This window comes from Dermacentor andersoni, chromosome 1 (assembly GCF_023375885.2).
Source record: "Dermacentor andersoni chromosome 1, qqDerAnde1_hic_scaffold, whole genome shotgun sequence".
NCBI classification, from domain to species: Eukaryota; Metazoa; Arthropoda; class Arachnida; order Ixodida; family Ixodidae; genus Dermacentor; species Dermacentor andersoni.
Window position 1 is genome coordinate 269,170,260 of NC_092814.1, and position 17,966 is coordinate 269,188,225.

Sequence of the window (17,966 nt, forward strand, 5' to 3'; positions counted from 1 at the left end):
CCACTATGTAAATCTACAAATTATCGCCGGTGAGTTCACAAGGTTGATTCACTCGGAACGAATTCTTGGGACTGCACCAGTTTCGAGATAGTATTTTCAAGGTGCCTGACGAAGATGCATTGGTGTTCCAGTTAGTTTTGTTCTTCAATTAATAAAACAGCATTTTCGTAAAAAATAAAGTAACTGGAACACCAATGCATTTCGTCGGCTGCTTTGGAAACTAATAGCTCAATACTGGTGCTGTCCAGAGAATTCGTTCCAGTTACAAGTGGATACGCCTTGCGAACTCACCAACTATAATTCATATATTGAATTAGTGGCCGTAATGTTATTATTTAAAAGTTAATTAACATAATTATTGTATTGTATAAACTTTATTAAAGGTTGGATTGATTATGTGTAACGTGGCGGGGTTGCAATAGGTGTGTCTGTAACACACGTAGCGTTAGCGCCTGCGGCATGTTTATGTTGGGGTGTAAGGGTGGAGAGACGTCGTCACAGGTAAGTGTTTAGCGATTTCGTTGTACATTACTGAGGCATCCTTGTTCGCCTCCAACTCGTCAAGACACGGTTGCCCAGGGTTGACGGCGTGGTCGGTAAGCACACGCGCAGTGTCATGGGCCGTCTCGTTGAGGTGGGGCGGGGTGCCCGAGATCCAACCAGGTGGGCAGGAATTATGCTGATTGTTTAATTAAGTATTTTGATTTCTCAAAGAAGTAATGGCCACCTGATCAAGTAATTTACATCAAGGATTAGAATTGTGTTATCTGCCAGATGCATGTTTAAAAAATTTGGTGCAGCTAAAGAAAAGACACCCTATACAGGCAAAATTCTATTGCAATTCCGGTTAAATTTTTCACTACACAGCTACGAAAATATTTCTCGAAGCCACCAGGTATTTCCTCCTAATTACATACGCGAGTGATGGATGCATGCCTAAACATAAGGATCCCTCCCAAGTACTGACCAAACCCAATACTGCACAGTTAAAGTAAAGTGTAATGTAGTGTTAAGGTCCTGAACCTGACTGTTTGCATTTATTGATGAACGCTTTTACAGAGTAGTCTGTGTGATGCATCATCACCAGTAAAATGCAAGAAGGGTGCGAGAACGATGCCATGAAAAGCAGCATTCATGTCTTAAGTGGAAACATATTGGGACAATGACCTCTTTGCAGTTTGCTTGAGCATTCACAATATGAAACTATTTGGCAGGCCATTTTGCAGCCATATGGCTTTGGAAATAAACACAGCAATGCTAATTCTAATAAGGAGGCACTGACAATGAGTTGTTTTAAAGTGTAAAAAGTTGCATTTATTCTGGTAAATTCTTGCTTGAATATTGTACATGCCAACACTCACCAGAAGCATTACTACTCAACTTTGCCATGAAATATAAAAATGGATGGACAAAAACAATATTATGATTAAATAACAATGGCATCGGCTTAAAATTCACTATGAAATAACACATGGTAACCGGGCATCAGCCAAACAGCAGGAAATGCAAAAAGCAGATTTAGGTAACTGCCACATGTTTGTTAAGGCAGTAATAGTGATAGCTCACATTACACAGAGGCTTTTTCAGCATACCTAAAACACATTGCATGAATATTGTGAGCACACAAAAATTAGTTGGCTCACATAAGACGCGATTCACAATCTCCACTATGCACTTTGAAATGAGAGGAACAATGTTTTTAGAACATGGCTTCAAACAGATGCAAACACGATAAATGCTAGCGAGAAAGAGAGCACCCCATCCTGTAATAATTCTGAAATAAATGAGATTCAATATATGGTCAGAGGTGCCACAGATCTGGTAATGGTGACTCCTCAACTCACACATGTGCACACACAAACGTCACAAAAAAGAAAAGAAGAAAAAAGCCATAATCAGCAGCTATGATGAGTAATTGTGAGCAAGACAAGGTCAATCTCAGCTGATTGCCTCAATATGGCCAACAGCCTCACAGCAGCATTGAAGATTGCAAAGCTAGTATATTGTAGGAAACTCTATGGTAGCAAGTGCACAAAAGCTCTATTTCTGCATAAGGTTTACGAAGAATAAACAAAATTGCATGGAAGTTGGTTGCACTAGGGAAGCTGGTTGTACATGGCATAAAGAATCTCAAGGTGCACAGAAATGGTGTGGCCCACTAGTGAGGCACTGTGCACCCGAGACATTTGTGCAGTATAACATACAAGCTGGTTATGCTGCACAGGCATATGAATGTCCAAGAAAAGTAAAACCAAAAAGCGAACCAACAGCCAAAAAACAGTTTGTTTAGAGCAAATCCAGAATGAATTAGAATTAGGGGTGTTCGAATAGCAAAATTTTCTAATCAAATATGAATACTAGAAAAAATGACCTCCAAATCAAATACTGAATATTTTCTCATTTTTACACAAACCGAGATATAAAGTTTGTGTAGAGTCACATTTGGTGAAAAAAGACTCATATACATTATCTGATACATGCACATAATGGCATTCATAACTTGACATCCGTACACTGAGGAGCTTGTATATGATAAACAGCTGCTTTCAATTATGTGGTGCACAATTACGACAGTATTGACCTAAGGGAACAGCACACGGGGTGCTGTGCCATTGTAGGAAATAAATTATTTGCTTATAGAGACACTAGATTTCTAAGCTCCTATAAATGAAACATTCTTGGTAAATTACAGGAAATTGTGGAGCAGCACTTATCCCTGTGTGTTTGCTCAGGAATTAGTGGCTCTGCACTAATCAACCACAGCTCTCCTGCAATGGAATCATTCAAATAGTTTCTACTTGTATTGGTATCTGTCCCCTGATACTCCAATAAGCGTTATGCTTAATATTCAAACAAAAATTAATATTCAACAATTTCAAATAGTGAATTCTCAAACCGAATACGAGTCCAATAACAAAGCCTATTTGACACATATTCGAAATTTTAGATATTCACACAGCCGTAACCAGCATATGTTTAATGTATATATTTTCATAGGCATAAAAATTCAAAAATAAATATTTTGGTTCTTATTTTAAGTTGACTACCTATTGCAGCGCTTTATATCCGATTCCTGACTGCATGTAAGGTTTGAACTGCCTCGCACATCCAAAAGCAAGGAAGCACCATTCTCGCATCCACCCAGAGGTGGATGCCTCCCACACGTAGTGTGTGGGGACGCTGCTGTGCCGGCACCTCCGACGAAGAGGACAGCATGAGAGATCACCTCGACAGTGCGCACACTGCAAGCAATAAATCAGTTCTTGCCTAGCGCTTCACAATACCCACTATTTTTCCCCACATTATTGACGCAGATGTGATATTGCCAATCTCTGAGCTCCCCTCAGCCTGCAGGAACCAGAGGTCCAGGTTTTGCACGTGGAAAGGAGGCAGGTGGACAGCGCAAGCATCGACGAGTCGCCGTTGAGAAGGATCAGCCCCAGAATTTGCATGGGGAACACTGTGGTGTTCCATTTCAGCCCACGAATGCCCCAAAAACTAGATGCAAGTAATTATTACCAATAGTGCAGTGCTACAGTGCTTTTGGCTTAGGGCTTTTTGCAGCATACATTTCGGTCAAGTACTTCTATTACTTCTTGAAAGGATGCCCGTTCATCATTTTCACAGACCACAGGATTTTGACAAACGCCTTCTCCTTATCGAAAACTACGTACTCTGTGAGAGGAACGTGTCATTTAGCTTTCCTTGCTGAATTCTCTATCGATCCTCGACATGTGAAAGGCACCGACATCTGAGCCAACACACTGAGTCACGTTTCAAGCCTTGCAATGCCCCAGCTTATGCTTCAGCGTCTCACAGAACTGCAAGAGCACAATAGGAAACTTCGCACTCTTCATTCATCTCATCTCCTTCTCTGTCACTGCACTTCCATGACATCTACTGTCCCCACTCCCAGCATATCCATCGTCTGTGACAGTGATGAGATTACCAGATGCCACCCTCCTTGAGTTCCATTGCCACTACGTGATCTCATTTTTGAACACGTTCACCATCTGTAACATGCTGGGATTCACGCATCACAGCAGCTCGTGGCAGAGCATTTCGTCTAGCCTTACATGAATGTGGATGTGCGTGACTCGGCATGTGTGCCTTGCTCGTTGACAGTGCAAGGTGTACAGGCACTGTACTACGCTGATGGCCAGATTCACTCTCTCAGACTCTCGTTTCGGCGTCACTCACATTGACTTATTCAGACCTCTTCCTCCTACAAAGATATTCCAATATATAATGATAATTGTCAACCGTTCCATGCATTGGTCGGAGGCTGCACCAGTATCAAACATTACAGTAGAGCTTGTTGCCACTACACTTGTCTCCACATGGGTTGCCTGTTTCAGTACTCCGGCTGAGACTGTAATCAACCATGGCCGACAGTTCGAGGTGGTCCTATTTCAGCAGTTGACAAGACTCCTCTAGCCACTTCAAAACTACAGCGTACCACCCAAAAGCCTTGTTGAGTGATTCCATCACCAGTTCAGAGCTGCGCTTTTATGGCTGACAGCAGCCGTGACCAATCGGTCACACTTCTTCCCATAATACTTCTGGAACTGCACACCACCATCAAAGAAAACCTTGGTTGCGTGCCTTCTCACCTCGTCTGTGGCCCCTCCTTACAACTGCCAGCAGAGCTAACATAGCCACATCAAGGCACATACCCAACTCTTCTCATGCTCGCCAACTAGTGTACCTTTTCGCGCGCCCACGTGCTCCTCCTACCCAAGCCCAACAACACAAGTCGCCGTTTGTCCAGCATCACTTACGAGACAGCACGCATGTATTCTTTCACGTCAACTCCACCTGCTGTTCTCTCAAGGCATCATACACCGGTCTGCACCACGCTGTCACACGCAGGATAAGAGCAACTCTGAGTGGGAATGGTCATGACACTGTCGTATCCCTGGACCGGCAGAAACCTGCCTTTGTTGAGGCTCATGTGGCTGCTCCTCTGATTTTTCAGAAATTGTCTTGCTACGGCCTCAATAGGCCCAACAGCGCAAGACCCATCCTTATCTTCTATCCCCAAGCGTGTGTGCGTTGGCAATACTCATTCTCCAAAGGAGCCCCCTGTGGTGGCACCGACGATGAAGAAAATCGCACAAGACAACATTTCAATGGCATGCACACTGCGGGGATTAAATCAGTTCTTGCCTAGCACTCCAGGAGCCAAGTTGTTTTTGTATAGCAAACTTCCCTGTACTGCGCCCATCCTTTCATGCACTTCCGTACCATTTAATGTCATATACGATTTGCTGCACTTTGTGCATTTTCACTAATCACACTCAACAAAGCGAGTTCTTTTAGCTAAGTTATCAAACTGCAATTCCTGCCCAGTAGCATGTAACAAAGCATAGTAAATTTCATAGGTTTTATTCATGTAGTGAAAGAAACTTACGACTTTTTTTCATTATGCATACATTATTGGTTAAAATAAATTTATTTTATGCTGCTGCCATCAACACTACATATTGGTTAAACACACAAAAGTAAACTAGTTCAAACCACTCCAAAGGCATATTCTCTAATAACAGCTGAATGACTACTGTATCATTTCCTTTAAATTAGAACAAAAAACTTAAAGAAAAAATATTACTTTCTTTAAACATCATGGCTCTAACATATTAAGGAAATGAAGGAGATGAGCAAGGTGATCATCACAAAAACAAGTCATTCATTTCTGCACTGTGGCTGCTCCACATAGCCGTGGAAGGACGACATAATGAAGTATGTACTGCCTATCATACTCGCTTAGGCATCATGGACGGAATAGTTCTTGCAAAATAGTACTTTATCCGTGAGATAAACATGCACGGATAGAACTCTACTGGGGAACACAACTGGGCAGAAACGCTCTCAAAATAAACTTTTATGTAAAAATATTTATGCGAACACCTGTGCAAAAGCTTCAGGAAAATGTGTGTGCAAGTTTTTGCAAACACTGCATATAAAGAAAAAATTGAGTGTGCTATCAAAATATGGGGTCTCAACGCTGCATTGAAAAAGCACTCCTCAATCTAGTGAATGAACTAGGCAAAGAAAGCAATGAATTTTTCCATGTCTTTCAGACTTCACTGTAGCAGGGTACACTGGTATTGACTGGTTATTCACACACGCGAAAGGGCTGCCAGCACCTTCTTCCCAACTGATGGTCTGTAGAACAAGGCTTTTTGCATACTGAGGGGTAAAATGGCGGTGCATGAATTTTTCTTCCAGCTTTTCTGGCTTACAACCGGAAACAACAGTGTATGCATCCCATATGTGCCCTCTCTTTAATTTTATTTTAATTATTCAGACAGAAACACCTGTCACTTGTCTTTTATACTCCATGCATTCTCATATTGGTGTCCCCTCTGGTTTGCATTCAGACTCCGGAATGAGAGCTGGAGACAAGCTAGAAGCAGTGTCACTGCAGTTTTAAAATATCATACTTGTAAATGTACCTTTACATTCAGGCTACACTCTGATGTGCCGACACAGAGTTCACTCACTTGGTGTCCTATAGGACACACATTACTGCAGCAAGTTACCACGACAACCTCAAGGCAGTGGGTACAAGTTAATTGACAATCTTAAGTTGACAAAACCAACACAAGGCAGCAAGAGGTGGGCATACATTGCATACAGGTGTTTTCACAAGAAACTTCACAGGCAGCCTTCTTTGTAACCTTTGAGCAAATATTTGTAATAACTTTCACTAAAAAGCTAAGCCGACTGGAAATCATAACTACAGTTGAATCTTGTTAATTCGAACTTTTGGTTTATTCAAACTGACGCTGTGGTCCCGTCAAAGTTATATGTATTCCAATAGGCGAAAACACTCGTGATTCGAAGGTGCCAAGCATTTGCGACGGTTAATTCGAATATACTGCGCTCCGACAATGCTCTCAGCAGCGTGCCAAATCATCACACGGCAGCACCTCCGACCAGCAGATCCGTTGGCAGCTGTAGCCACACTGCGGCAACGCTAGGCCTAGCTACTTCAACGTTCGTTACCAGGCTTCTTGCTGTTCGGTGCCATGTTTTCATCTAAACAATTCGCCGCTGTTAGCAATGACATTGACTCCGTCTTTGTAATCCTTGCCAATGGCTTTGGAGCACGGAAAGTATGGGACATTGCATAATGCCGGTTCTCGAAAGAGTTTCGTCCCAATACAGCAGTGTATACAATACAGCATGCAGCATGCCAAAAGTTAGACGGGGGCAATTGTCGCAGGGCATGGTACATTTCTTTTAATTAAACACGCGTGCCCCTGCCGTCTCTTATCACAGTACAAGCACCGATATGCCTAATAAGTGTACTGGCAGGCCTTCAGGGCTATTTCAGATGTGCTTGTGGCGATTTGAGCCCTTCAGGGGTAGTAAAAGGCATTCATTCATTTTTGCGGACCGTCTGATTCTTCGGACGTCTTCGCGGCCCCTATGGAGCCCGAAAAATCGGACGTTGACTGTGATTTGTAAATGCGCGTGAGTAAATCCTCTGGAGCTTCCCACTGATGTGTTAGCTCAGTGCACATGCTCCACTGCAGGTAAGTCCTCCATTCAATTAGCTTCCTTTAATTCGAACAAATTTTCAAGCCCCTTCGAGTTAGAATTATTGAGTTTTGTCTGTATTACTCAGTGTATCTTGGCCCGCAGAGAAGCCTCAAGGAAAGCACGAAGTTATAAACTCTTTGTTAGCAACAAACCACAGTCAGCTCTTATACTCCCCTGCATCAGCCCTTATAAAAAAAAATTTTTTTTTGAACTGGCACCACACTAAATAAATTACAATTTTTATCTAACCAAGATAACTGTGTCAAAGTGCATACTGTGCTTCCAATCACATTGTTCTATGAATTAGGTAAACAATTCAACACACAACTCTCCCATATAGCTGACAATAATTGTTTATAGAATTGGACTTCTTAAGCTTTAAAATTAATATGAACTACCTTGAATCTTTGAAGACAAAAACTTGGCAAAATGCCTGCCTTCCAGTTCACATACCCTTTACAACTTAGCTAGGAGACAAGGTTTCTGCAGAGCAAAACCAATCAGCACAAGGGCAGAGATATCAACATAAAAAATGTGCATACTTGGTTGTCCACAAGCTCAACTCAAACATTTTAGTGGTAAGGAATTCTACAACAAGCTCTACAACACAACATGCCCTGGTGCATTTAAACTCTAATGCTTTACCAGGTATACAGTACTGGTATTTGTGTAATGAGATGCACAAGTTGAGAAAAATTGGCAATATCTTGGGATGTGGCATCTTGCAATAAAAGAACAAGGTGTAAAAAATGGACGGAGCGTTACACTCAGTGGTTATAATAAAACAAACTCAGCACAATGATAAATTTTTCAGTCAGCATTTCTACAAGCCTTAATCTAGAGGTGAAAAAAAGTGCACTTCATGCTTCAAATTGTCTGAAGCATTTAGCATCACAGGTCTGCACTTCAAGCAATAACTAAATATCCCCCCTAATTGCTGAGGGATCTTTTTTTTTTCTTTTTTCAGAATGTCACTGCATATCTGACAAAGTTCTGTGCTTTACAAGCAAAGTCCATCATAACTGTGATACTACTTAATGTATAATACTACACACACACACACAAGTTTGAAGCATCAGGCCCACTCAAATATTTCCAACAAAAATGCTAAAAACCGTTAGCCATATACTTCCAGCACACTCATCTTCATGGGGTGTGTGTTCGATATCCTCTTAATAAAACAGGCTCTTTCACATGTTGCCATGAATAACCAGCTGAAATGTACATAGCTGCACATAACCGCAAAAAGAAAATGTCTCTTATGGAAGAAATTCAATGATTCAGTGTCAACTGAGAAGAATCAGGATGCAAGAGCATAAAGTACAATGCATGAGACCCATGTAGTTCGGAGTTAGGCAAAACCACAAGACTCCTCCTATGCATCTTCCAGCCTATGTCACCAAGTTTTGGAAAATTTCTTTTTACAGAATGCATATGAAGTAGTTAACCAATCAGAAGAAATTACGGTGCCTAAGCAATGCGAGGCTTCCGCACAACACCAGTAGGGCATGCAGTGAACGGACATTAAGCTGGTCAGCACCATTGCAGCTATCTTCAGCACAGTAGCACTCCTCCCAGTAGACGCCATTTTCGTGGTAGCCCCAGTCACAACCCCAGTTGACACCCCGCTCCGAGATCTGGGCACAGCGCCGCTCCACACTTCTCCACCGGCCATCCCCTTCAACAAAAATACATAAACGTCAATCAGCTTTTTTTTTCATAAGTAAAATCGGAGTGCCAGAAGGCTAACACACATTTTGACTCAAATTCAAGTATGCTTACAGTGATAATAAAACAAGATTAGCAATAATAACAATGCATGTGAAAAGCACGAAATGGAAAACAAGTTGACCCATGCCCTATGGACAACAAACCTTGTGCAGAAAGGTACGTGACACACTAACAAACTATAACTACACAAAATCTTCGGAAAAACTAGCATAACAGTAGACTTCCTATTACCATTTTAATGCCAGTTGTTTCTGATATTATGCAAGTGGAGAGCAATACAGGCATGTAGCATCACATTAACAACTTCACAACATTAACATCGCACTACACAGCAATGCCACCTATTAAAGGGCCACTGACGAGGTTCGGGCATTACAAAAAGGCAGTGGAGTGCGTAGATCATGCGGTGAAAGTTATGTCTCCAAAGTATTACACTGGTGAATACTGCAAAAACAGTGAAAAACTCAAATGCGCTCTTCCTGTCAGCACTCTTCCTGGAAGAGTGGAAGAAAGGAGGCACTCTTCCTGTCAGCAGAAATGTTGCAGCTATTGCACTACATCACATGCAATACACAAACAGTGAGCAGTAACGTCAATGCGAGAATCCCCGCGAGTTACAAAATGTGCGCCCCATGAAATGAAAAATGTGCAAAATAACCCTGGAGATATGCCACGCAGCAACAAAAAAAAGTGTGGGGGAGAGGAGAAATGGAGGTGGGGTTGTGACATGAACAAGACATGGGGCCTCGGCTCCAATATGCAGAAATCGGGGGAGAAATGTTGATGAAATGTTACTGAGTAAAGGGTACCTCACCTCTTCATACCATAGCCTTGGAACATTTCATTTGCTCCTTTCTCCATTATTAATAGAACCTTCTTAAAAATTCTTGTGGTAAGATGTTCTCTGGACAGCTCTTTACAACTTCCATTGTATAAGCGAAATTCCGACAACACCTGGTGTGGATTCCTTCCCAGCATATGATGTCACTCCCCCTCTTAAGGATGGCTAAACGATCCTGGGAAAATAGACGCCCCTCTCAAAACAATCCCTTAAGTGGCATGAATTGCATGAAAAGTGCCCAAAACAATGGCTATATTTCATCCAAGGCACTCTGTTTAGGAATCCAGCCTGCTTAAATTAAATACATTTCATTTATTTTCCACACACTTTTCCAGAGATGGCTGACCTTAGAAAAAAACCCATTGGGGAAAAAATACCTGGAATGGTCGCTGTGAACTGCCATCACTGATTACAGAGTTACAATGTTGTAGGCGAAACATTTACTAAAATATGAAAATAGCTTCATGTTGCTATTCTTGTTTATGACAATATTGTTGCATCTGAATGTAGCAGTTCAAACCAGCTCAAAATTTGATACTGCAAAAAGACTTGCGAGGGGAAGAATGCACAGGGAAATACTAAATTTTTCAAGAACGCATAAAAACATCTGACAGCACCCAAAAAAAAAAGCACACACAAGCCACTGAAAATTTCTACAAGCGACTTGGTGAAAAAGGAAAATCAATAATCCACTCACAAGATGTGAAAGTGCTCATTCGGCTACGGTCATTCTAAGTGAGCAGGTAGGCAAACATTCAGAAAATGGAACAATAGGTGAGGATATCAATAAGTTGTTCCATTTTAAGCTCTGTTTGATGTGTTGAAACTTATTAATGAAAGCAAAAGTGTGTGTGTGGCTAATTATGTCATCTCAGCTAATTGGATACAGGTATCTACCACACTGTTTCATGGCTTAACTGTTTGTTCAAGAAAGCAATTAGCCTGCAAAAATTTAATAGAGTTAGTCACGCACAGTTTGGCTGGGGTAGGCACAATACACAGGTCCAAAGAAAGATGAGACAGATGGGACACATCTGTCTAGTCTTCCTTTGGTCCCATATATTGCACTTCACCACAGTCAAATATGCTTCACCAGCTGGTTCAAAATTCTACTTTCCTATAGCAGTAAAGTTTGTGTGTCCTGATGTGTGCATTTCAGAACATATGGCTGCACAATACAGCTCTAGGGAAGAAACAAATTTCTGTGAGAGGAAAAGGAGACGAACGTCAGTGATGTTGCTCTGGCCAAACAACCTGTGAGGAGGTCAGTGGCAACAGGCTGATAAACTACACTCTCAATGGTGCCAGCAAAAACAACAATGCAGCTTTCGCATTGCATACACATCGTCATAAAGCTCGCTTAATATGTGTACTAAACATCAACTGTAATAGGTACCTTAGACATTTCACAACAATGTACGAAGAGCAGCTTTATCTAGAAAGTATTAGTATGCTTGAACTACAAGCACTTATCTTAATGCCAGTGTTTCTGCACCACAAGTAGAACATACTTCATCTTGGCCAGAGCCTTAAGTTCATAAGCTTCAATTACTACGACGACAACATAATTACACTACCAGCAAGGTATTTTGTAAGTATGGCTTCGGCTGACTTCCTTACAGGATCAGCTATTTGTCTCCTTTTTTATTTCTTTTTTTTAATACGAACAGTTTCTGTTTCATTCTTAAGGTGGTTACTCTGTTGCAACATCATGAAGCAGAATGTGGTTATGTGAAAGCAGGGCATTCAAACTTTTTGCCACTCAGTCCATCTTGCTCGGTCACCTCCTATGTTACTATTCGTTGAGGGGCGATGTAGCAGCATAGCAAATGACAAAGTAAGCCAGCCGGAGGAGTATCAAAACCTCGCAATGTCCTGCCCCCGTGTGACTACCTTCTGCGTCACCTGGGGTCATATGTTAGAACACAGTAAAAACGAAACCATAGTTATTGTAGTTATTCTGCAAATTGCAATTGAGGGTACAATAATGCAGTTAAATATGGCACATGTGAAACTCAAGCAGCCCATTAAGCTCCAACTTATGGTGAGACTGAAGAAATAGCTGTGTAAGTGCATAAAAAGTGTTGCAGGGTGTGCAAGGAGAAAATGCTATGCCACATGAACAAACTTTTGGGCAGAGGTGCAGACACCTCACTGTGAGATGCAGAGATGTTGAAGATGATAAAATGGCCAGGTAAACCTCTGATGATGCGTGCAGAAGGAAATGTCCAAGAATAAGCAATATTGTTCGAAACATTAGTGCAGTCGGCCCTTAACATCACATCATCAACACACAATAGACGACTTTAGATAAAGTCAGCACCACCTGTGGTGCAAAAGGCATTTGGGAACATTGAGGGTCAGTTTTGGATTTGGAGGCCATGTGCTGTATAACTAGATGTGACGGCCATCATGGGATGGCACAGCAAGCCCTCTCTCCATCAAAACACTAGCACAACCGCATGCTCCAAAGGGTGTCTATGGGTAACGTAGTTCCAGAAGCGTAGGTCCGGTGACGCGAGCCAGCCCGAGCTTGTACTTCCATGAGCACAAAATGTCTTGCGTGGACTGCACATGCTCATCCTACGCACAAAAATTATTAGGGTCAGCAGCTGCAGCAGCTGATCTTCTTTTTCACAGGCACTTCGGCTACACTTGCCAACACAACCACTATTCTGGGAGAAATGTGTGAGAAGTTACCTGCCCACGAAACACGTGAAAGGCTGGTAAACATTATTGGATGGCTGCTGCAATCAGTCAGGGTTCCACAGCATTTTGTGAAACAGTGTGTTCTCGCTGTGCTCTTAAAGGAACACTAAAGGAAAATATTAAGTCAAGCTAAAGTGATAGATTAGTGCTCAAGAATCTCTGAGGCGCCACCATTATTGCGAACGGAGCCTTAATATTCAAGAAATTGAGATAAATGCAGGATATGGTTACAGACTCCCCCGGGACATTCAAGTACTTGTCCGATGACAATAGCACCTCTCACTTAAATTCTATCCTTAGTACTCAACCACTTGTTACAAAAAATATCCTTATATTGTATTATAAGACAAAATAAAATGCTACTTGTCCAGTTCTATTTCATTTTCAGAAAAAGGAACTCCTTGAAATTATGAAAGGGTTCGCTTTCGCTTGCTTCTGTGCTGCCCACGCTTTTGCATTTCAGTAGTTTCGTTATCGCGTAGTGCTGCGCTGGTTTTGCTGGCTCGCAGAACTCTCACATACTGCACGTAGCAAAGAATTCAACTTCCATGTGATGTTGTGGGATGCCTGAACGGTCTACTACACTGGACCAAAAAGCAGCTGCAACGGCAAATATACCGCGCTGTCTTGGCTCGGTACCGCCATCTCTTGGATGCCATTTTACTCACCGACAGCAGCAAAGGGTGATGATGGCGCATGCAATGTCCTCAGTCCGGTTGGGTGGCGGGAGATTTGAATTTCAAAAAAGGTATTTGGACCCTTCAGATGCAATTTTCTCGGAAACTAAGTCTTTTCTTGGCACAAAACAAGCACTGCACGGTTTCTGGAATGGTATTTAAACAGTTCACGTTGGCTTAGTATTTGCCTTTAGTGTCCCTTTAAAGATAAAGAACAAATCTGGAGGAACCTCGTAGCTGTTCCCAGGCATATTTTTCAGCACATGCTTGAAAGAAAGAGCAAGCGGCAGGCAATGTTTACGTGCAACCCATTGGCCACTCTTAGCAACTTTCCGAAATGTGTAGAATGACATAGCCAAAGATATCCATTCGAAATAACATTTTCGGTATTCTAACTGGCATGAGGCATATTCCAGTGCATAGCACGCAAGGCCAAGAGCCCCACAAGAAACTGTTTTGTGTGCCAAATTGTTTTAAATGTTATTGCTGTCGGAATGTCTCCACGCATATTTACAGCCAAAATGCAACAAAGTAGTAGTGTAGACAAAACCTCTTCATGTTCCGATGGCATACCACTGTCTTCTCAGCAGTTTGTCTTGGTCATGCAGGTCATGACTCACGGGCTTCGAATATATAATTGGCAGTCAAAGAGCAGTTGCTGGAACATGAATGCACTTGACGCACCGAATGTGCAGAGATATGATTGCTGCAGAACCCACATTTTGTGGCCACTTTGGTTGCGCTTATCTTTATGACCTGTTAGCTAAGATGGCAGGAGGCTTGATTCCAGCTAGACGAGGCACATCCTATGCGGGTGACTGCAAGTGAAGTAGACAGTGGCGCGCCTTCCATCAAGATTCCCATAATGCCATACCAACAGCCGCTTGAGGGCACACGCCACTTTCTAAAGTCGTCTACTCAAAAATCTTATGCACTCCTTTGACAGCTTCTTCCATTTCACAAGGAATTCAAGATTAAAGAAACTGTTCCAAGTTTTACACTTGCCACTTTAAGCATGACTGCACACCTTAACTTACATTCCTGCTCACAGAGTAAATATGAGCAGCAGTGAAACTTGGGGTTTCTGTTATCAGTTGGATTTTCAAAGCTCCTCCCATACAAAGTTCGTGCGCCAACTTGTGCACTCCCTACAGGAGTGCCAGTTTCATTATATTTTGGCAGGACTGTATAACTATGACTAACTATTCTGATACTTTGTCTTTTAGTAGTGCCCAGACTTGCTCACTAATGCAGAATACTTAAAGTAGACACTACAAAGCAACACTAAATCATTTAGTATGTTTATAAAGGCTCTTTCCATTTACCTGATGAAAAAAGGTTGGCTACTAGCGGAGAAAGTAAAGGTCAAAGTTTTCATTTTTGAATTATGCAGCGTCAAGAATTTCCAAGTATGTTTATGCATTTGTGCTGTTTTTATGTGGAGAAAGTCATAAAAACTCACAGGTTGAGTCTTTGGTATTCCTAGAATACAATGTAATTCATGTTATCAATAAACTGTTAACTGGTCCAAGCAGAAACCATCAAACCCATGCTGTTATGGAGATTTAGCACAGTAATCGCTCCTTTTCACATTTGCGCCTTTTCTTTTTTATCATGTCTCCACACACAGGAAGACAGATTTTCGGTGTCCCAGAAATGTAACTTACCAGAGCAGCTTAAACAACATAAATTACCAACACAGAAGTTTTTCACCTATCCTCGATATTAAAAAACGGCCCTCGACTTCATCAAGCAAACCACAAAACTAACCATCAGCTGAACAGGACACTGCACTAAAATAACTGAAATTTGTAAGATCAATTGCTTTCGAAACACCACTCCACTCCAATGCACTGAAGTATATAAAGAGGACGCATGGGTTTTTGCTCAGGAAGTGGCACTGAAGTGCAATGAACACAACAGTTGAGAGGCCACACTGCGATACACTTTCTGGCGTCAAAGTGGAGTGTCAAGTGGAGGAACAGTCATGATTTAAGGAGGCCTGTGCACTTTTAAATGTAGTTTTGTGGCAAACAAGTTCCACCTTTGTGGGCGATATTACTGAACTGTCGGCGAAATTGTGCACAATAACCAGCATCCCTCTTTCAAATGAAACACATACAAAACAGGACTCACAGATAAAGCCCCTAGGCCCCTGCATGATACGCTTGTAACAGAAGGTGCCTAGTGCCTTGGCCTCTTCCCCCAAGCACTCAACAGCCGTATTCTTGGTTTTGTCATAGTAGGCATACGCTCCACATAGGTCTTCGCCCTTGGGATCCTCACTGCTGCTACACTGGTAACACTTGATGGCCATTGCTGAAAGAGTGACAAAGTACATACAATCAATCACTTGCTTCGGCCTCTTCATGTTGCAACTTAGTGTAACTCTCAAAAGAGTCATGTGCCATAATGCTTGTCCTTGAGACCGTCCCATAACAACTCTAGCCTTAAAACAGCTTTCTGATGTAGTGCACACATTTTTCGATTATTAAGCTTGAAAAAAAAAAAAAAACGAGGAGATTTGAAGGAACACATCTGGTACTGCACTTAGCGTCAAGTGATTTCAAGTCGCCAACTGTCTTTTCACACTGGGCTAGATAAACAAACGAACGATTGATGCAGAGGAATGTCTTTGCATTAATTGGCCCACGGATATAATGCTTGGAGTAGCTAACTGGACCAAAGACCGGGCATATTAAGCTCCACGAACCGCAGTCCACTAAGCACAGCTCCATTTTACACTCACCAAGATCGAGCAAGGAATCTGAGTCAAAGGCGTTGTCAAACTTACTACGCTGGCCAGCCTCGCGAAACCACTCCCAACAAGTATTCTTTCGACAGTGAACTTGGGCGCGGCAAATCACTATGTCAAAACCAACATCGCATTTTCACTCAGCTTCGCTTTATACGCTAACCTATACTGGTTATACCTCTAGAGAAAAATTTAATTCCTTCATTGTTGCGCCCACATGATTATTTGACATCATTTTCGTACGGTAATCGCCATGTTGGAAAACGAAAACAACTACGGCAGGTTCTGGCGCTTACCTTGATAGAGGCAGGCGAGGAAAATGCATGCCACAGTGATAACACTTAGTGGCTCTAAATTCTTCATGGTTTCTGGTGGAACACAACCTGAAACTACGATCTAAACACAAACGGTCTTCTTCTCTACTTCCGCAGCGGATAACAACGCAACAACCACTTGCTGCACGGAGCGCGACTCACTTTTGAAACGCGTAAGATGTGACTACGTTTCTCATACCAACTAACAGATGGCGCTGCCAGTGTGGATTTTTTCAAACGACGTACGACGCGCCGTTTATAAAGGTACGACGTGCCTAGGCGTGATCAAGTTGTTCTTTATTCTATGGCGTGATGCTCGTTTTAGGAGGCTAGAAGACAATCTGTTGTCACTGACACAGTGCATTGAAATAGCTGAAAAGGAACACAGACCCCCTAGGCTGGCTTTTTTGGATATCATGGGAGCCTATGACAGTGTACTTCAAGAGGGCTTGTGGGGCATTCTGGAAACATTAGGAGTGCAAGATGGAGTAACGAAGTTCTTAAAAGATATCTATAAATGTAACCGGGTGATTATACAATGGGAAAAGCAGGTTTCGGAGCCTGTAATGATTCGGCGGGGGCTTAGGCAGGGGTGGCCATTGTCCCCTCTGATGTTTATGCTGTACCTACAAGGTTTAGAGGCCAAAATACAGCAAATCGGTCTCGGCTTCAACCTATCATTATTCAAACAAGGAAAATTGATTGAACAGTCATTACCAGGACTGATGTACGCAGATGATATTGTATTAATGACTGACAATACAGAAGATCTACAGGTATTCATGGACATATGTGGTACAGAAGGAGACAGATTAGGCTTGAAGTTTAGCAAAGAAAAATCAGCAGTCATGATTTTTAATGATAACGTTTGCGGCGAGCATAAGATACAGGCGGCCACGCTGGAGATAGTCGATAAATACAAGCACCTTAGGGTGTGGATAAATAATGGCATTGAGTATCTGACAGAGTACGAAAAATATGAAACGACTGAAGGTAACAGAAATGCAGCGGTTATGAAGAGTAGGGCACTGTGGAACTACAATAGGTACGCGGTAGTACGAGGGATATGGAAGGGGATAATGGTTCCAGGCCTGACTTTTGCCAATGCAGTTCTATGTATGAGAGCAAAGACCCGGCAACAGTTGGGAACTAGGCAACGTGGTGTGGGTAGGCTCGCTCTGGGAGCACATGGCAAGACACCAAATCTTGGGGTGCAGGGGGATCTGGGATGGTCTTCTTTCGAGGGAAGAACGCTAGTAGCAAGATAGCATTTGAGGAGCGATTGAGAAAAATGGGGGAAATGCGGTGGGCTAGGAAGGTTTTCAGTTACTTATACACGAGGAATGTTGACACAAGGTGGAGAAAGCGAACTAGAAAATTGACACGCA

The 17,966-nt window shown here is 42.3% G+C and overlaps 1 protein-coding gene across 1 annotated transcript; it reads right to left on the reverse strand.

The window, feature by feature from the left end:
* Positions 1-1,288: 1,288 nt before the first annotated feature.
* LOC126547764 (uncharacterized) lies at positions 1,289-16,750 on the reverse strand. The gene is made up of 3 exons (XM_050195742.2): positions 16,561-16,750; positions 15,646-15,828; positions 1,289-9,229 (listed from the first exon to the last, which is right to left on the reverse strand). Exons 1-3 carry the CDS (start codon positions 16,625-16,627, stop codon positions 9,003-9,005), a joined length of 477 nt encoding a protein of 158 aa, XP_050051699.1. The 5' UTR covers positions 16,628-16,750; the 3' UTR covers positions 1,289-9,002.
* Between the last annotated feature and the right edge of the window lie 1,216 nt (positions 16,751-17,966).

What these genes read in the sequence shown, in the direction of transcription:
- LOC126547764 (XM_050195742.2), bottom strand. Translation starts at nt 16,627, where the DNA reads ATGAAGAATTTAGAGCCACTAAGTGTTATCACTGTGGCATGCATTTTC. An exon ending in CCTCGCCTGCCTCTATCAAG is followed by an intron (nt 15,829 to 16,560) that starts GTAAGCGCCAGA and finishes TCACTCTTTCAG; the next exon opens with CAATGGCCATCAAGTGTTAC. An exon ending in GGGGCCTAGGGGCTTTATCT is followed by an intron (nt 9,230 to 15,645) that starts GTGAGTCCTGTT and finishes TTTTTGTTGAAG; the next exon opens with GGGATGGCCGGTGGAGAAGT.